Source organism: Acipenser ruthenus, chromosome 7, assembly GCF_902713425.1.
Source record: "Acipenser ruthenus chromosome 7, fAciRut3.2 maternal haplotype, whole genome shotgun sequence".
In the NCBI taxonomy this organism is placed as follows: domain Eukaryota; kingdom Metazoa; phylum Chordata; class Actinopteri; order Acipenseriformes; family Acipenseridae; genus Acipenser; species Acipenser ruthenus.
Window position 1 is genome coordinate 27,396,719 of NC_081195.1, and position 21,199 is coordinate 27,417,917.

Genomic DNA, 21,199 nt, shown 5'->3' on the forward strand with positions numbered 1-21,199 from the left:
TTGGATGGTCAATTAAGAAAAGTTATTTTTCTGTGCAGGTGGTGCAAATAAAAGTAGGCAGTGATATAGTGTGGACGACAGATAACCGTGTGAATGAGTGAGTGAATGAGTGTTATCTGATAATTGTGTGTGTGTGCGCGTGTGGGTTTGATTACAATGAGGTCAAGTAATAGTAAAAAGGAGGTCTGTCTCCCGGACGCGCTGGTTGGACCGGGACAAACGATAGCTGATAAATGGGGTCGCGGTGTTGTAGACCAGGTTGTTCTGTGGCATAAAATAGCTGATTTTCCACTAAAAGCAACCCAGAGTGAAAGGAAGTTACAAGAATGTAGAGAAAAGTTAGAGTTTGAGAAGACAAAGAAAGAGAAAAAGACTGGGATGGTTATAGGAAATGAGAACGAGAAGCAGAAAGACAAACAGCATTGCAGGCTAAAAGCATAATGGTAAAAGCAAGTCAGAAAGATAGTACTGAGGAAGTGAAAAAAAGAAAAAAAAAGACAGAGAAACAGAGATTACGATGAGGAAAGGGACTGCCAACCCCCCCCCCCCCCCCCGTATTGTGTTCCTGTTTCCACAGCCCCTGCTCCTGCTCCTCGGCCCGACCGGCCCGTCCAGGTCCATCAACAGCCTCCGCCCACAGCAGAGAGTCCGCTGCCCGCACCTCCGCCTCTGACATCCACCCCAAGCAACCCGACAGGTTTCCAAGGCGGTTCCCGGTGGACTTGGTCCCCTTGGTCGCCCCCTGGACTGAGCTTCTTATCATCGCCAGAATCCCCTGAGACATCAGGATCTTCCAGCACGCTCATTACACGGTCGGGACCAAAAGGCAATCCGAACAACGACATTATCATGGCCCCCCTGACAGCGTACTGGCTGCCAGAGGTCCTGATTCAGCGCACCTGGAGACAAGATGAGATTAAAGACATTGCTAAAGACTTGCCCGACCCAACTAAGGATGCAGTTCAGTTCAGCGAGCAGATGACCCGTCTTGTGCGTCAATACAAACCCTCTGCCGCTGAAATAGGGCACATTATGCGATGCAAATTAAAGCTTCGCTGGGAGGACATCGAGGATACTTTTGACAAAAATCTGACGTGGGAACCGGCAGGGGATGGAGAATATCAACCGCAGTTTGAACAGTTGCTGGACAGATTGAAACGACAATACCCTGCTAAGACCGATTGGGATGCTATACATAGAGCACACCGCACTCCAAAGAGTCTCTAGAGGAATATAGACAAAGATTGGAGACGTGCTTTCGCAAACACAGCGGACTCCGACCAGGCACCGATGAATACAACAGTCTTTTAAAAGCAGCCATAATAAACGGACTCGTACCTGCCCTCAATAAACAGGTACGGATGACATGCATTGGATGGGAGACGGCTCCCCTCATTACATTGCAAGCACGCTGAAAGACAACAACAGAAGCAAGAGAGCAATCAAAAGACAAAAGCTGAAAAAGGAGTTAAACTGCAAGCAGCTCAGCTGGCTTATTATCAGGGCAAAGGACCAACCCGAGGCGGATACCAACGCGGACGGGGAGGACGTGGGACGGGGGGTAGGGGGAAGCGGAGGCGGTGGCAACAGAAACTTCCACAACCAGGATAAAGACACTAGTTGCTATAATTATGGCCAGGAAGGACATTTTGCTAGAGAGTGTCAGAGACAGCAGCAGCAACAACAACAAACCAACGGGAGTAACTGGCAGAGCGCTCCCCCACCGCAAGTATCACTATACAAACCGAAACCAGAATGAAACGAGGCAGGGACAGCTGACACCAAAACAGCGAACAAGCAGTACGTGCTAACTTTTTCTAAACCACAAGAAGCCCCCACCGTTGATCTCTTCGTGAATGGTGAGTCATTTGAATTCTTAATTGATACTGGTGCTGCAATGTTTGTCATAAATGCTAGAACTATGCATAACCCAATGATATCAAATGAATCAGTAAAAACAGTGGGAGCCTCGGGAGTAGTATTGAGGGAGAACATTATGATGCCTTTACCCGTACATATGAAGGGAAAACGTTTATGCATCGGTTTATTTTCTCAGAATGCTGCCCTTGCAACCTAGCGGGACGAGATCTACTATGTAAATTCAATTGTGAAATTAAATGTGAACAAAGCGGAGTTACCGTCTCGTGTCACTTGATGATGGCCCAAATGATTGAGACCCGTAGTTGGTTCTATTCATGGGATATACAAAACGGAGGTGAATAAATTGCAGAATTATTTAAATTGGCTCGACAACATTGGGGTCATGAAACTGGGTTTATATCACCTTATGCCTTACATTGCACTGCCCTGTACTCACCTTTATCAAGAGATTATGAATTTGATAGAGAGTGGTTAGCACAACCTCCATCTAACGAAACAATTACGTGCAGCGCCTTGTATATAGGTTTATGCTTTTGTGTTGCAGCCATTAAACTAAATAGCGATCAGTTTTTATTTTACCACACAACTGACTCTGTGCCACATATAAGCATAGCAAAAACCGATGATGTAGAGTGGAAAGATACTGGTGTCTGGCCATTGGCGACTCATGGCTTGAAAAACTGGTGGGGCACAGATTAAATAATAAACCCTGGCAACAGTGGCGTAGCCAGGATTTTTTTTCGGGAGAGGGTGGCAATGGTAACTTTTTTAAGGTGAATAGTCACAGTGGTGAAATTGGCAACCTGATTTCTTATTAGTGCATTGACGTTTTATTTTCGAAAAATAAAGAACTTTTTTTTAACAGAAGATCCAATAACCAAATACACTGTTGTGCAAAATAGTTAAAAAGAGAGATTCAGTTCAGAACACTTCCGTTTAAAAACAAAAAAGGAAATACGAAGCAAAGGACTTCAACTTTTAACATGCGCATCAGATTTCAATTTCACATCATGATAATAAATAACTATATATAATTTCATTCGTACTTATGGTTGTTCATTTCATATTTGGTGTTCAAACAAAGCAAACCATTTTATTTAATTTCACTAATGTAATTACTCTTTGACTGACGCAGGACTGCCGATGGTACCTAATCTTCTGGAGGTTCGGGGGAGGAGGGACTTGTGCACACAGTTGCATTAACTACATTGTATAACTACAGCGCCTTTAAAAACAAAACAAATGTACAAACAGCTGATCCAACAAAAAACTTTGATTGACAGCAAATCCAACCACTCATTTTTTTTTTTTTGGTATCACACTTCACTGACATTCGCTAGTTGAGCTGACGGACACGCTGTAGCCTAAACAAATAATCAGAATGAAAACAAGTAGGTAACCAAACTCAGGAATTGAAACAGTTTTGCCGGTTTTCTCTCAGCAGCGTCCAGAACTGTTTTCATTCTGATTTATTTCTTTAGTTATTCAATTAATAACAGGTTGTACATTTACCACTCCATCTCCAAGACCTGGATGGACTTGGTTACCGTCCCCTGATGAAGCTGGCTGCACAATCCGTGAAAAATGATAATCTTATTAGTAGGCTGGCTGCTGGAGAGGTCAGCTGGCAGTAAGATATGTCATGAGGCGAGTGCATTCTATGTAAATACATAGGTTACTCATTACATAGTAGATGTCCTCTACCACATCTATGTGTGTAGTAGCTAGGCTACATAGCATATACAGTAATCATAGCCTATATGTTTCATGCATCTGTGTTTGGGGTTGAGCAAGTACAGCTTGCTTATGTTTTCTCATTGGTTGATAGCAACGCGGTAAATAAAAAGTTCTTTCCGTGAGCGAAAAGAAAAATCAGCGCCGCCCATGCCACGTCCGCCCCGCTATAATGGGAAGCGAAAAATATAACAATATTGCAATTTCTTACACATGTTTCAGTGTGAACGACCCTAACACAGTGGCTAAGCCACTGCCTGGCAGAAATCTGGGGGGGGGGGCACGTGACCAGGCGTGCCCCCCCTATGCGTCGCCACTGTGTCTGGCTTAAGTCTGTGTTGCAGGTGACTGACTGGCAAAGTGAAGACGGGTTCAAATTCTCCCCCAGTGCTCGCGCTGTTTGCGCTCCTTTCTTTTGGGTCACGCCTGTCCAACGGGGAATCCATGGGGCAGAGAACCGAGATGCGCCCCCTGAGGAAGCACTGGGAGGCACGTTTTCACCCTTGCTGATCGGCCTCCCCGATTCTCTATGGGCAAAAGATAAGTATGATATTGGCCTTATGAAAGGGGCAGAGCCCCTAACAGTCACACCAAAAAGCACACACCGGCCTAGCCGTGCCCAGTATCCTCTCCGCAAGGAAGCACAGGAAGGCATTGCTCCTGTGCATGCATCTTTGGTCTCTAGAGGAGCTATCGTGCCCTGCCCAGACTCGCCTTGCAACACCCCGATTCTCCCGGTCCGCAAAGCCTCGGGAGAATGGCGATTTGTCTAGACCTCAGGTTAGTAAATGACGCGATACATGCAAGGGCCCCTATTGTGCCAAACCCAGTTACTGTTTTGTCAGCTGTTCCCCCTGTTGGAAGCAAACTCATACAGTATGTGGATGATTTGCTTTTATGTTCTGAAACTCAGCACGCGTGCGAAACTGATACAAGAGCTCTTTTAGAGTACCTAGCTTGTAATGGCCATAAGGTATAAAAAAAAAAAAGCTGCAGCTCGTGTCACCATCTGTAAAATACTTTGGACACGATATTACACCGGAAGGCAGGAAATTGGGCCTGGAGCATGTCACTGCAATTCTGACACTGCCCCAGCCTGCCACAAAAAAAAAAAAAACACATGATGACGTTGCTAGGTATGGCTGGCTACTGTAGAGCTTGGATTCCAGATTACGCTGCAGTAACTCAGCCCCTAGCTGACTTGATACATGGCCATAAGATGACTATGAAAGACACAATTGACTGGACTCCTGACGGACTAACTGCCCTAAAAAAAAACTCAAACAACTCTTGTCCTCTCCGCCCTATCTTGGGTTACCCGATCACTCTAAACCTTTTAACCTGTTTGTTTGTGAAAAGGGAGGATTCATGTCGGCAGTACTGACACAAGAGCATGGGGGAAAACAACGTCCTGTGGCTTTTTACTCTAAGCGCCTTGATAACGTAGCCCGAGGGCTAGTCTGTTGCTTGAGAGCGGTGGCCGCCGCCACTGAAGCTGTGCTGGCTAGTGCTGACCTAGTTGCAATGTGCCCTTGTGACAGGAGTGAAAGGAGTCCCTCTTGTAATTCACCCTCCCGACTACTGGCAGCGCTGTGCACAGAGAGCCGAGACAGAGGAGAAAGGCTGAGTAATGGTTGGGGCAGAAGCCGCAGTGGGGGCGGCCATCTTAACTTGGGGCAGGACCTCATGGTTGAGCCCCATTATTGCAATCAGCTGTGCTGCGTTTGATTGTTGGGGTGGGACTCGGCACTATTTAGGCTGTGGGGTTCTGCCATTTGTTTTTTTGACTGTGCTGGATTAACACCTGCAAGAGACGTGCTGGTTTGTTTGTTTTTCATTTATTTCTTTTCAACCACTGAAGTCCTGTGTTGCAGATCCTTGAAGAGCTGTGCATTTGTTTTCCCTTGCTTTCCCTACCCCTTTGGATACCTGGGCGGATTTGCAGCACAGCTCCTTCTGTGCCTTTGTGTTTGTGAAGCCTCAGGAGGGAGCTGGGGCAGCAGCTGGAGGACACCGGTTGCCTCCACGTGGATGAACCAAGTGAATGTTTTGTTTTAACTTTTGCGTCTCTGTGTAGTGCGGGACTGTTCTATTTACTGTTTTTATTTCAACCCTTGATTACTATTGCTAGTATTCAAGGGGGTTTCTTATTTTTGTTTGTGCAATACGGAATATTAATAAAACCCTGCCCAGCCCTGCCTTGCTGGTGCGCAGGTTGTACCTCACTGGCTGCCTGTCTCCGTCACTTCCTTCCATAACCCACCACAGCCCTCTAACTGTACATGTTCCTCATGCAGTACATGCTCTCATTTCACAGGCCAAGATAGCACATCTGACTCCAGCTCGTCTATTACATTACCAGAATGTATTAATGACCATGTCACATGTTGTGCTAAAATGCTGTACTGTGCTTAACCCTTCTACACTTCTTCCTACAGAAGCCAATGGAGAGCCTCACGATGGAGAGCCTCACGATTGCACCACCTTAGTAGAACAGGTCTGCAAGCCACGACCCAATCTTACTGATGTGCCCCTATTGAACGCTGCTGTATGTAAATGCCAGGCACACACTAACGCTTCTGATCCTGTCTCTCAAGGGAATGCTGTTGCAGATGCTGCTGCTAAAGCAGCGGCCGCATCAACTTAGGCCCCTGTGCTCCAAATGGTGTCATTACCTGCCTTAACTGAATCTGTATTTTCTTTACAGGACGTAGCTGACTTACAACACAGTGTGGGACCTGCCGAGATAGCTCTGTGGGAAAACAAATGCTCTTATGATTCTACTCATAAGATTTGGCGAGGACCCACTGGGTTGCCTGCCCTTCCCCGTTCATGTTTCCCTTATGTAGCTAAGTTGGCACACGGCCAAGACCATGTGTCAAAGGGAGGGGTGGTGAATGTTGTTAACAATTTTTGGTTTGCTCCAGGTTTTTCTACATATGCTAACCAATTTTGTGCTAAATGTGTGATTTGTATGACCAACAATGTAGGCCGCAGCACGCCCATGTCCGTATCAGCTCATCCGAGGCCGGAGGGCCCCTTGAACATGTCATGATGGATTTTATTGAATTAACACCTTGCCAAGGTTACAAGTACTGCCTTGTGATAATTGATGCTTTTTCTAAATGGATTGAAGCATTCCCCTGCAGACATGCCACAGCTATGGCAGTAGTAAAAAGCCTGATGAGAGAGATTATACCCTGATGGGGTCTGCCATCTAAATTGACATCTGACAATGGTTCTCATTTTGTGAACAGTGTGGTACAGAACATTTCTGAAAGCCTACAAATTGATTTACGCACACACTGTAGCTACCACCCCGCAAGCGGAGGCTTGGTGGAGAGAGCGAACCAAACAATAAAAACTAAACTAACTAAGCTCATGGCTGAAACAGGGCTCTCCTGGGTTACAGTATTGCCATTGGCCCTGATGTACATGCGTGGACGCACGCACAGTACTACAGGGCTAGCACCTCATGAAGTATTAACGGGACGCCCAATGCGGATGCTGAACACACCTTTTCCTCAAAATAGGCTCACCCTAATGGGATGTGAGGATGAAATGGTAAAATATTGTGCTGCTCTTAACAATGTTCTGAAGTTTATTTTTCCCAGGGTAAAAGCTGCTCTACCCGAACCGAAGGAACCGAAGGCTCCACAAGCTCCTGCCAGGGGACTGGGTGATCATCAAAGACCTCCGGAAGCATTGGCATCAACAACGCTGGACAGGTCCGTTCCAGGTGCTCCTGACAACGCAGACAGCGGTGAAAGTCGCTGAACGATCAACCTGTATCCACGCAAGCCATTGCGGAAAAGTGCCCTATAGCCCGAAGGAAGATGTATCGCCCCCTGGAACAACGTAGACGGCTCGGATGGCCTTGGGGACAGTCAGCTTTGGACCCCCAGAGTCCTGACTTATTTTTCTTGGCAGCATATTAACTGTGTTTCTCATCTGGCTCTTAACTGAACTAAAAGATAATAAAAAAGAGCCAGATACTACAAACCACAGCTACGCTGAAAATCGCACAGAACTCAGAACAAAAACAACATTGCACACATGGAGTGTAGAACATGATTGAAAACATGCGGACAATGGTTGGTGGGAAATGCTCAACCATACTGTATGGAACACTTTGAACATTACTGACACTGGTTTATATATGATGTAGTGATATTGTTGTTGTTTTTGCTTATCATAACTAGTGTGAAAAAGTTATGTACTAAAATTGTTGACACTGTTTTAAACATGCCCCTGCTTACTAATGATGACCAGTGTAATGATTCAAATGATGACCCTTTCAACAAAATGGCAGATGACCTGATGAGTTAAGATAGTGGGAAAATTTGCAAGCGGGATACGTTGGGTCGTCACTTTGTTCATATTACACTACATGTTAAACTTTGTAAATCTCGCTTTAACTTGTACTATTGTGTGTGTTTGAATCCATTTTCTGAATAAGGTTGAGACAAAGTCTCAAAAGGGAGGGAATGTTATAGAAATGTTACAGAAAATAGAACTGACTCGACATAATGTACTGGCATTTTGTTCTCCCATAACCTTGCTCACATAACCTTGTATGCCTTGCTAAAGATAAGGAACCGCAAGATGCCTACACTGCAGCTGCGGCTGTGAGAAAAAAGGATGAGCCAGACGTGTCTTTTTGCACGTATACCCAAACCACCCATCCTTTTTATCTGCTTGCTTAGTTTTATGCCAAGTATGCATAGTTATAAGTTTTCTCTTATATGCTAATACCTGAATCATCATTGGCTAACCCTCTGCCTTGCTGACAATTTTAAGGTATATAAGAAACTGATCCAACTCTGTATGTTGGAACACTGCTCGATGATTATCTAGCACCCTGTGTGCTGAGAGTGTTCTCAGTTTGCAAACTTAAGAAATAAAGGCCTGTGTGTTTGGAATTCGCAGTCTCGCTTCCTTTATTAGAATTTCCACGACAGTATACAGGAGAGTAGAGGTGAGTAAATGCTTTATTCTTTCAGTGAGAAGTGGACAGACTCAGTTTCCCCTCCACTGCACTGTGCATCAGTCTCAGCTGCCATGTCACTGTGCATGTATGTGCTGTGTTCATTCAAACAGGAGTGTTCTTTCAAACAGGTGTTTTCATTCAAACAGGAGTGTTCACTCAAACAGGAGTGTTCTTTCAAACAGGAGTGTTCTTTCAAACAGGAGTGTTCATTCAAACAGGAGTGTTCATTCAAACAGGAGTGTTCATTCAAACAGGAGTGTTCTTTCAAACAGGAGTGTTCATTCAAACAGGAGTGTTCATTCAAACAGGAGTGTTCATTCAAACAGGAGTGTTGATTAAAAAAGGATATCTGGTGCTACGCAAGTGCCTGAATTAAATCATGGTTCACAGTTTACAGTTTATGGTTTATGGTTTATGGTTTGTGGCTTATAGTTTGTGGTTTATAGTTTATGGGTTATGTTACATGGTTTATTGTTTATGGTTTGTGGTTTATAGTTTATGGGTTATGGTACATGGTTTATGGCTTATGGTTTGTGGTTTATAGTTTATGGGTTATGGTACATGGTTTATGGTTTATGGTTTGTGGTTTATAGTTTATGGGTTATGGTACGTGGTTTATGGCTTATGGTTTGTGGTTTATAGTTTATGGGTTATGGTACATGGTTTATGGTTTGTGGTTTATAGTTTATGGGTTATGGTACATGGTTTATGGTTTGTGGTTTATGGTTTGTGGCTTATGGTTTGTGGTTTATGGTTTATAGTACATGGTTTATAGTTTATGGTTTATGTTTGTGGTTTGCTGGAGGTATACATTTGCAATTGAGCAGAATTCAGTTTCACCACAAGGGGGAGCCATTGTGTGAGCTGTCAGAATATTTGCAACTATATATTTATTTAAGTGGATTTTGGTTTGTGTTTAAGGTTGTATAAACGTGGTTCTTGAAAAAAAAAGATATTCGCTCTCCTTTTACCTACAAAAATATTGTCCATCTTCTAGACAGGCTTCTTTCATGTATTGCTCTTATTGTATTATTACTTGTACTGTAACACTTGAAATGTATTTGCTTACGATTGTAAGTCGCCCTGGATAAGGGCGTCTGCTAAGAAATAAATAATAATAATAATAATAATAATAATAATAATAATAATAATAATAATGTAATCCTAGCTGTGTCATTGTGTTTAATTGAATTATCCACCTCCTTTCTGTTTTTTTTGTAATTGTGCTTATATTAGTTTGCAGTCCTGTTATTTCGGGTTAGGGGTAAGGTTGGGGCTTAAGGTCAGCAGAATATTAAAGGATACAGAGAAAGAGAAAATCAAATCTCACTGGACCCAAATACTGCAAGAGTAAAGTTACCATAGGAGTTACCATAGGACTCCACAGGTACAGGTCAGGCTTTTCAACTCTCACCCTGATGCATGCTGGTACATTTGACCTGTTTCAGGTACCTTTACCAGCAGAACTATACTTACCAGAATGCATTGGGGCACGAGCTGAATTGTCCTAAACTGTCCTAAACTGTCCTAGTGTACATATCTTTCAGAATCCCGTTCTGAAGGATAGGGGGTGGTTGCACTGCACTGCTCTGCACTGTACTGTACTGAACTGCACTGCACTACTGAACTGCACTACATTGTACTGCGTTGCGCTGCACTGTACTGTACTGAACTGCACTGAGCTGTACTGCACTGAACTGAGCTGTACTGCACTGAACTGAACTGTGCTGAGCTGAACTGCACTGCACTCTACTGAACCACACTGCACTTTACTGAACTGCACTGAGCTGAACTGCACTGTACTGAACTGCACTGAGCTGAACTGCACTGCACTGCACTGCACTGAGCTGAACTGCACTGCACTCTACTGAATGACACTGCACTGTACTAAACTGCACTGGGCTGAACTGCACTGTACTGAACTGCACCGAGCTGAACTGCACTGCACTGAATTGCACTGAACTGCACTGTACTGCATTGAGCTGGGCTCAACTGAACTGCACTGCAGTGTACTGCACTGAGCTGAACTGCGCTGCACTGAGCTGCACTGAACTGAGCTGAACTGCACTGCACTATACTGCATTGAGCTGGGCTCAACTGAACTGCACTGTACTGAGCTGCACTGCACTGTGCTGAGCTGCACTGTACTGCACAGAGCTGAACTGCATTGTACTGCATTGTGCTGCACTGTACTGAGCTGCACTGCACTGAGCTGCACTGCACTGAGCGTACTATACTTACGGCACTGCACTGCACTGCACTGCACTGCGCTGAGCTGAGCTGAGCTGAGCTGAGCTGCACTGCACCAGACAAAACAAACATGGAACAAAACAAACACGTATGGTGCTGGTGGATACCCAGCCACGCAGCAGTTGTTTCTTCTCTTTGGTTTTCTCTCCTGCTCACGACTCCCATTCCGCCTCTGAACACACCAGCCCCCAAGTGAGACGTTCGTGCTGCTTTCATCTGCAGCTGTGCCCAAATACCAACATACATCTTAAATCACCCGTGCTCATAACCCACACTGCGAAAATAACCAAATACACCCAGGGGCAGGGGGTTCCCCGTCACACTATCATGTAACACCCTATTTAAGTTTTGTCTAATTGTCCAATCGGGTCTGCAACCCGCAAAGTGGGGCGAGGACACTAAAATGATGCTTTCAAGTTTCACACTCCAGGTCTTTTTCACGACAGCAGGAGAACCAATTAATCAGATTTGGATACATTTGTTTAGAATTAATCAGTTAGGTACGAACCTGGTTCCTTTTGTGTTTAAAGTAAATCTGTTTTCGCCTCTCTCAAAGTATCACTGACAAAGAAACCATAACCACTGATCCAACAATGACCTGCGAAGGATACACATACTGTATATTGGACAGGAGTTAATTGTGCAAACACGTAGTATTTTTATTTGGTAGATATTGGGGGGGAGGGAGGTGTATACAGTGCCTATAGAAAGTCTACACCCCCTTGAACTTACCTACACACCATACTCCACAGTGTTAAGGGGAAAAAAGTGTTTATTGAGAAAAAAATTATATATTAAAAATACAAAATTAAAAGATCATAATTGTGTAATTGTGTCTCCACCCCACTGAGTTAATACTTGGTGGAAGCACCTCTGGCAGCAATTACAGGTGTAAGTCTGTTGGGATAGGTCTCTACCAACTTTGCACACCTAGATTTGGCAATATTTGACCATTCTTCTTTACAAAACTGTTCAAGCTCTGTCAAGTTCCTTGGGGAGCGTTGATGGACAGCAATCTTCAAGTCATGCCACAAATTTTCAATTGGATTTAAGTCGGGGCTCGGACTGGGTCACTCAAGGGCATTTACCTTTTTGTTCCTTAGCCACTCCAGTGTAGATTTGGCTGTGTGCTTTGGGTTGTTGTCATGCTGAAAGGTGAACTTCCGTCCCAGTTTCAGCTTTCTTGCAGAGGGCAGCAGGTTTTCTTCAAGGACTTCTCTGTACTTTTTTCCATTCATTTTCCCTTCTATCCTGACAAGTGACCCAGTCCCTTCCGATGAGAAACATCCCCATAACATGATGCTGCCACCACCATGCTTCACAGTAGGGATGGTGTTCTTTGGGTGATGCGCTGTGTTGGGTTTGCGTCAAACATAACACTTTGCATTTAGACCAAAAAGTTCAATTTTAGTTTCGTCAGACCACAAAACATTTTGCCACATGGCTACAGAATCTCCTGAGTGTTTTTTTGCATACTTCAAAACAGGATTCGAGATGGGCTTTCTTGAGTAATGGCTTCCTTCTTGCCACCCTGCCATACAGGCCAGATTTGTGGAGTGCTTGGGATATTGTTGTCACATGCACACTTTGACCAGTCTTGGCCATAAAAGCCTGTAGCTCTTACAAAGTTGCCATTGGCCTCTTGGTAGCCTCTCTGATCAGTCTCCTTCTTGTTCGGTCATCTAGTTTGGAGGGACGGCCTGATCTAGGCAGGGTCTTGGTGGTGCCATACACCTTCCACTTCTTAATAATCACCTCGATCGTGCTCCAAGGGATATTCAAGGCCTTTGATATTTTTTTATACCCATCCCCTGATCTTTGCCTTTCAAAAACTTTGTCCCGGAGTTCTTTTGAAAGCTCCTTGGTGCTCATGGTTGAGTCTTTGCTTTGAAATGCACTACCCAGCAGAGGGAACCTACAGGAACTGCTGAATTTATCCTGAAATCATGTGAATCACTACAATTTAACACAGGTGGAGGCCACTTAACTTGGTGTGTGATTTTGAAGGCGATTGGTTACACCTGAGCTAATTTAGGATTGCTATTACAAGGGGGGTGGACACTTATCCAACCAAGCTATTTCAGTTTTTATTTTTAATTAATTTTCTACAAATTGCTAGAATATTTTTTTCACTTGGAAGTTGTGGGGTAGGATGTGTAGATCAATGAAAAATAACTATTTTAATGCATTTTAATTCCAGGCTATAAGGCAACAAAAGGTGAACATTTTGAAAGGGGGTGTAGACTTTCTATAGGCACTGTATATGCCACATGGACCCAAATATAATCACTTTTTGAATGTGACTAAGTACTGTAGATTTGAAAGGCAACTTTGCAAAAATGAAACTAAAGGTTGGTTCATACTTCAGACCAACATAATTTCTGGTCGTTCGAGGGTCTCTTTTCCTTTTTGGAAAGGCGTCTATTACAAATCTGATATCTGTGTGCGCCACTTATTCAAGGGCAAAGTAATACGGTAATAATTGAACGCTGGGCTCAATACCCGTATTCGAAGAGGAACATGCAGGCCCACTGAGAGGGCGGGGAGGATGGGGGAATTTCCCCAGGGCCCAACGCCCCTGAAGGGGGGCCCAACGCCCCTGAAGGGGGGCCCAACGCCCTGAAGGGTTAGGGTTAGGGTTAGGGTGAAGGGGGATTTTTTTTTAAATATATAAAATGTTTTACAAGTAGCCCTGCACAAGACCATTGACAAGACAATCAGAATTTAAAACATTTAAAAGAACCCTAAACAGTATATACCACAGGATGCATTATTCTATTAAGATCTATAATTTGCTCAAAACAACGTGGTGCAGCAGTTTGTTAGAAAAATTGTATCGTGTAAAATAAATAAAGTACTTTCTTCAGCTGGTGGTAAACACAGTTAGAGAATGATCGGTTATATTGCTTAAAATATAAATATGTTTACTAATACAGGTTATCGGTTAAGAGCAGAGATGAGTGGTTTATTTTTAGCACAGGATAAATAAAATAGTGTATAGCAACACTGTAAATAACTTAAACATAACTACTTTGAGAAAAAGTAAACGATCCTGCTGCAGATTTGAACTGAGATATTGAAACCTCTACAGGTCGTTGACAGCTTCCTTCAAACCCATTATCAAAATACTGTATCACTTGAAAAGATCTTCATCAGGCACTGCTAAGACTGCAGGTATGAGGTATGGGGCCCACATAGCAATCCTTTCCCGGGGCCCGTGACGGCTCTCAGCGGCCCTGGGAACATGTACAATGGACAACGACACCTGTGCCTTCTGTCAGTTCTGTTGTCAATTCAACGCTTGTCTTCTTTCTATTCCTCAAGGATATTATCTTCAAGTATTGCTCGTCCTTGTTAGACAGCTTCTTGGGTCTTCCAGTCCTGGGTTTGTCAATCACAGATGATGTTTCTCTGTACTTGTTGATTATGCTTCGGATACCCCACCTTGAAAATCGAGTGATGCGAGAGATTTCACTCAATGTGTTTCCTTCTTTATGCAAGTCAAGGTTGCAACGTGTCTAAGACTTTTGCACAGCAGTGTAGGTGACCATTACAAGGATATATTTGTGTTCAATATGGTGTTCTGTTTCCATGGCAACATAGAATACAATTCTATATTCTCCATGGTGTCAATCTGTATACATATAACATTTTCCATCGGAGGGTAATAATTGGTCACAGAGCTGTATTGAACTGTATTGAACTGTCCAGGGTATTGATCAGTCTGTGGAAATGAGGGCACAACACACTGCATGAGCCTGCCCTGCCCTGCCCTGCCCTGCCCTGACCTCACCTCACCTCACCTCACCTCACCTCACCTCACCTCTCCTCACTCATCTCTCTGTCTCCCCCGAAGACATTGTGAAAGACACCTGTCGAAGATTTTAAAAATCTATTGCATGTAACGCATCAATATTACCCCTGCCCTTCTCCCTTCCTATACAGCGCTGTGTTTGAAATATCTGCAAATCCTGAATTAATGTTAAAAAACAAGTGGAAAACCAAACGATTCTCAATAGCACAATAACAGAGGACCAGTGATACTGTTAATAAAGCTACATTACACCGTGTAACAATTTTTTTTTTTTTTTTTGGTTCCTGGGTAGTAAGTGTTATTTCCTAATCGCTTATGCCTCAAAAGTATAGAAAATGGCTTTATTCCCCACAAACTTTGCTTTTGTGACCAGGACAGTGATATTTTGAAATTTACCTATTTTCCAGAACATTCCAGATAGATTCAGTGCTGAGTAAACTTGGAGTAACTTCTAGAACTTTCTAGAACTTTCCAGTAATATAAATAGTAGTATAAATACAGGGGCCTTAAGCCCACCAGTTCAGTTTAGTTCCAGCTGCCTAAGTGGATACATATCTGCATTTTTCTGAGATGGCATCAAGGTCATAGGAGACTTCAAAATGGTGGCATTCCTGATGGGTCTCCAAGGCGGTTTTACCAAGTTTCCCTGCTATCTTTGCCTTTGGGACAGCAGGGACACCAAGGCGCACTACCACAGGTGGGACTGGCCACAGCGGACTGAGTTCTCTGTGGGGAGGAACAACGTCAAGTGGGAGCCACTGGTGGACCCCCGGAAGGTGCTGATGCCACCACTGCACATCAAATTGGGCCTTATGAAACAATTTGTCAGAGCTCTAGATAAGGAGTCGGCAGCCTTCATGTACCTTCAAGACTTCTTCCCTAAGCTGTCTGAGGCAAAGGTCAAAGCCGGTGTCTTCGTCGGACCACAGATAAAGAAGATCATGGAGTGCAATGAATTCCCCAAGAAGCTCACTAGTAAGGAGAAAGCGGCTTGGAACAGCTTTGTCGCAGTGGTTCGGGGCTTCCTGGGCAATCACAAGGCTGAAAACTATGTGGAGCTGGTTGAGACTCTGGTGAAGAACTACGGCACAATGGGCTGTAGGATGTCCCTCAAAGTCCATATCCTTGTTGCTCATCTTGATAAATTCAAGGAGAACATGGGAGCGTACTCGGAGGAGCAAGGCGAGTGCTTCCACCAGGATATACTGGACTTTGAACGCCGCTACCAAGGACAGTATAACGAGAACATGATGGGAGACTACATTTGGGGGCTGATTCGTGAAAGTGATTTACAGTATAATCGTAAATCTCGAAAAACAACTCACTAAATCTTTTGTAGTCATTTTTGTATTACTTTAGTATAAATACATGTTAATTTGGATTCATATGTTGTTTTTTTCTGACTTTATGTGAATAAAAAGACACATATTTGCCCGTTTTCTCATTGGAAATAGGTAAATTTCAAAATATCACTGTCCTGGTCACAAAAGCAAAGTTTGTGGGGAATAATAGCCATTTTCTATACTTTTGAGGCATAAGCAATTAGGAAATAACACTTACTACCCAGGAACAAAAATTGTGTTACATAGTGTTACAAACCAGTGATACTGTTAATAAAGCTACATTATCAACCAGTGATACTGTTAATAAAGCTAATAAGAGGTAAGATAATCGGTTTGAAAGCTGGTTTGCATTCCATTATGTTGCCAGTAAGAGGGCACAGATTATTTTCAAACCCAGTCCGCGTGGTTTACAAACACGCCGGTTCGGTGTTCATGTCTTCATGACTCCCTCCGCCCCAGCGCGGTGTTTGGAAAGGTGCGCTATCTCTTTAAGGGGAGGGGGGCAGTCTGTTTCCAGCCCTGCCCAAGCCCCGCTTGACGCGCTTCCTTCGCCCTCTCTCTCTCTCTCCTATGTCTCTGGTTTGGATATTTTTTAACTGAACAATTTCGATACATATTCACCTTCTAAAAAACAAGGGAGTCTCTGTGGCGGAGATGAAGTCCGTCTTTAATCGAAGCTTCCCCCCCTCCGTTTAGGAAAGCCGGCGTGTTTTTAAACACTGTTTTTAAACGCGGATTTGATTTTGTAAATATCTCTGAATGTTTTTCCACTGGCAACTGAATAGATAGACTTTGCGAGAGAGAAATTTATGCAAAATGGGGGGGTCGGTTCGTTTATTTATCTTTCAAAAGCGAGGATGTTTTTAATAAGACAGGGGGGTATATTTTAATACATTGTATTATTATTATTATTATTATTATTATTATTATTATTATTATTATTAGATACACGTTACATCGGATCCACCAGATATTCCAGATTGTGGTTGTTTTTCTTTTTGTAAATCCGGCGATGCGCACAATACGAATTGATGAAGTCAGTATTCTGCTATTGTCATTATTCTTATTATTGTTGTCATTCGTACAATAGTAATAATGCAAAGCCTCTGATAGCTCCCCTCATTCCCGAACCCTGTGCGCTGATCCTTTCGTGTGGGTCTGTCGTCGTTCGATGTTTTTTAATTTCACCCCAGCCACCCAAAAATGCGGATCAACTGAGGAGACGCAGCCCGGCTATACAGGGAAAAGAAACCCGGGGATTTAAACACAGAGTAGCGACATCCATGATTCAGGAGAGTGGAGAGAATGACAGCTGTGTGCTTTCGAACTGAACCGATTCTGTAAATATATTCATGAGAGAGAGAGAGAGCGAGATCGAGATCTAGCGCTATATAAATATAATTCAATATATATAGAGAGAGACACACTCGCACTCAGGGAACATGTCATCCAGATCAGCGCTACCTTCCGGGAATGAACGGAATGCAGATCATGTAAGTACACTATTATTATTATTATTATTATTATTATTATTATTATTATTATTATTATTCTTGTTGTTGTTGTGTGTTTATGATTTGTGGCGCTTGGTTTACCGGGAGGGGGGAGAAGTCCTTGTATTTAATACAAGACAGGCCTATACAGAATGAATGCAGGAGTCCAGCACTAGCATTGTGGCCCCTCTCTGTATCACACAGAAATAATCATTCTAATACGCGTCTTGTGGATTCAGTTTTGCACAGGCAGCGCTTGTAATTCCAATCTTAGGGTATTAATTGCACTCAAAAGCATTAATTATGGTATTATCGAGGGCAATTGTTATACACAGCTAGTAGAAGGTAATGCGATATGTGTATTATATAATGTAGTGCATGTGTATGAGGCATTATGAACGCACTGTGTTTTGTAGTCGAGTATATTGCTATGCTGCAGAGTGTGTATAGAGCACGGACGCGCTCCGTATTGCTGTCCTGCGGCTCCGCATCACATACATGGCTGTGTTGCTGCTACATTAATACAAACATCGTTTTATCAAGGAGAAAATAACCCACCGTAATAGTTAATGTTGGGTTATGTGCGCACACCAGACAACCCGTGGACATGTCATACATGTTAATATGTGTGTGTGTGTGCGAGCCCAGCTTGTGTCATTGGTGACATGTATGTATGTGCACCTCGTTTAGCAGATAATATACACCGCGGGTTGTAGACGTGTGTGTGTCACGGTATATTTTTTATATTATCTGCTTGTATGGTTCTGTGCAGTCAAGAGAAACGTAGTTAAACAGAGACTCACGGAGCGTATACATGCATACATACATGCACACAGGATTTGCATTGGCAGGGTGTGTTTATCGAGATGGATTAAAGCTGATAGCTGCTAGAATAAACAGCAAGCCCAGGGCACTCCACTCCAGTGCTGAATTAAACTGACCCATGTCCTTCCCTCGCCTCTCTGAGGTAGCAGGTTTTTTGAGATCTTGAGTGTGATGTATTGGCACAGAAGGGGGAGGGGAGGGTGTCAGTGAATTGAATGGATGAATTGAGTGGAGTCAGGAAGCTTGGTGTCCTGTTAACACTTTAGTAGACTGCCCTGAACCCCAGTGCTGGCCCGGCCTGGTTATACTGAGCACTAGAGCCAGGCCTTGTGCTTCCCTGCTTCACTCTGTGTGTGCCTGTGTTTCAGTGTGTGTGTGTGTGTGTGTGTGTGTGTGTGCGTGCCTGTGTTTCAGTGTGTGTGTGTGTGCGTGCCTGTGTTTCAGTGTGTGTGTGTGTGTGCGTGTGCCTGTGTTTCAGTGTGTGTGTGTGTGTGCTTGTGTTTCAGTGTGTGTGTGTGTGTGTGCGTGCCTGTGTTTCAGTGTGTGGGTGCGTGCCTGTGTTTCAGTGTGTGTGTGTGTGTGTGCGTGCCTGTGTTTCAGTGTGTGTGTGTGTGTGTGTGTGCACCTGTGTTTCAGTGTGTGTGTGTGTGTGTGCGCACCTGTGTTTCAGTGTGTGTGTGTGCGCGTGCCTGTGTTTCAGTGTGTGTGTGTGTGTGCGCACCTGTGTTTCAGTGTGTGTGTGTGTGTGTGCGCGCCTGTGTTTCAGTGTGTGTGTGTGTGTGTGTGTGCACCTGTGTTTCAGTGTGTGCGCGCCTGTGTTTCAGTGTGTGTGTTTGTGTGCGCGCGTGCCTGTGTTTCAGTGTGTGTGTGTGTGTGGGTGCGTGCCTGTGTTTCAGTGTGTGTGTGTGTGCCTGTGTTTCAGTGTGTGTGTGTGCGTGCCTGTGTTTCAGTGTGTGTGTGTGTGCGCGTGCGCGTGCCTGTGTTTCAGTGTGTGTGTGTGTGTGTGTGTGCGTGCCTGTGTTTCATTGTGTGTGTGTGTGTGTGTGTGTGTGTGTGTGCCTGTGTTTCAGTGTGTGTGTGTGTGTGCGTGCCTGTGTTTCAGTGTGTGTGCGCGTGCCTGTGTTTCAGTGTGTGTGTATGTGTGTGTGTTCGTGCCTGTGTTTCAGTGTGTGTGTGTGTGGGTGCGTGCCTGTGTTTCAGTGTGTGTGTGTGGGGGGGTGCGTGCCTGTGTTTCAGTGTGTGTGTGTGTGTGTGTGTGTGTGCCTGTGTTTCAGTGTGTGTGTGTGCGCGTGCCTGTGTTTCAGTGTGTGTGTGTGTGTGTGTGCGTGCCTGTGTTTCAGTGTGTGTGTGTGCGTGCCTGTGTTTCAGTGTGTGTGTGTGTGTGTGTGTGTGCCTGTGTTTCAGTGTGTGTGTGTGTGTGCGTGCCTGTGTTTCAGTGTGTGTGTGTGCCTGTGTTTCAGTGTGTGTGTGTGTGTGTGCCTGTGTTTCAGTGTGTGTGTGTGTGTGCGTGCCTGTGTTTCAGTGTGTGTGTGTGTGCGCGTGCCTGTGTTTCAGTGTGTGTGTGTGTGTGTGTGCGTGCCTGTGTTTCATTGTGTGTGTGTGTGTGTGTGTGTGTGTGTGTGCCTGTGTTTCAGTGTGTGTGTGTGTGCGTGCCTGTGTTTCAGTGTGTGTGTGTGTGCGTGCCTGTGTTTCAGTGTGTGTGTGTGTGTGTGTGTGCCTGTGTTTCAGTGTGTGTGTGTGTGTGTGTGTGTGCCTGTGTTTCAGTGTGCATCAGTGTGTCACTCTATCAGTGTGTGAGTCTGTCTCTGTCTGTGTGTGGCAGAGGTGGCTGATTTCAATGTTTTAAATGACATTCATTTTGCCAAATATCTAATATCTATATTGGGTGTATCAGGATGTGGCGGTGTGTGGAGGCTCTGTCTGCGTCTGCCACACTTACATTGTAACATAGCTAGAGAACCGCTTGTCTGATGGTGAGGAAACGTGCTAAGAACCTTCGTACAGTAGTCTGTGTAGGAACCCCTAAGAGAACACTTCAGCAGAACACCCTTGTGTGAAACCGATCTTCCCCATTGGAAATGCTCTGCCTAAAGGAACAGGAACTTCGCTAAAAAGAACACCTTTTTGGCACCGATAGTGATTCGTTCACAACTGATACAGTACTGCTTTGTAATCTGATAACTCATCATTAAACTTAAATTCAAATGGTTTATTCAATCTCTTCAGAATTGACTTGTCATCGCGAGAGTGTCCTGAGGCACAGCGATTGGTTTATTCAATCTTTCCTGAACTGCTGTCGTATCATTGCCTCATTTTGTATTCTGATTTCCACGAGTGCACCTCATCGCTACAAAATGGCATGTAAACAAAACGGCGAAATGCGCCGCTGTTTCTCTTGTTACAAAAAGTTGGAAATTGTTTGAGCGCTTGAATAAAACCTGATTCGGACACAAGTCTCCAAGCAATTTGGTGTTTCCCGTTCTGGTGAGTTGCTTCACCATTCTGTTAAATAATGTGCATGTCTTGAATATTGGTCCTGTACATGTATTCATAATTAATCTAGTGCTGCTGGTGCATTTCTTAACGTGTGTAGGGGTGCTGTGTTAATTTAGTTTGACAGTTTATTAAAGTTAGTTTGTGTGTTACTCCATTATTATAGTTTATTAACATATTGCTTTCCTCTTACTTATTCTGTTAATTTCATATGTTGATGCACGTGTATATTTATGTATTGATTCATATTGTGTCTGGTGGTCAACACTTTGATCTTGCTCTGTGTTTCCGTGATTTAGTAGCTACTTGTATCAGTTCTTCTGTTTATTTTCCTCCAGTCTTTGGTGTCAGTATAATGGGTGTTTTTTCAGCGTGT

General features: G+C 44.0%; 1 protein-coding gene across 4 annotated transcripts in view; it reads left to right on the forward strand.

Moving 5' to 3' along the window:
- Positions 1-16,520: 16,520 nt before the first annotated feature.
- The window catches only part of LOC117415759 (MAP/microtubule affinity-regulating kinase 4), a 54,961-nt gene continuing 50,282 nt past the window's right edge, over positions 16,521-21,199 (forward strand). For 2 of the 4 annotated variants that reach the window (XM_059026740.1, XM_059026736.1), the window contains exon 1: positions 16,521-17,505. In XM_059026740.1, the coding sequence (XP_058882723.1) occupies positions 17,455-17,505 (51 nt within the window). In that variant the 5' untranslated portion in view covers positions 16,521-17,454. The remainder of the gene's footprint in view (positions 17,506-21,199) is intronic. The other 2 variants (XM_059026737.1, XM_059026738.1) reach the window with 1 other exon arrangement.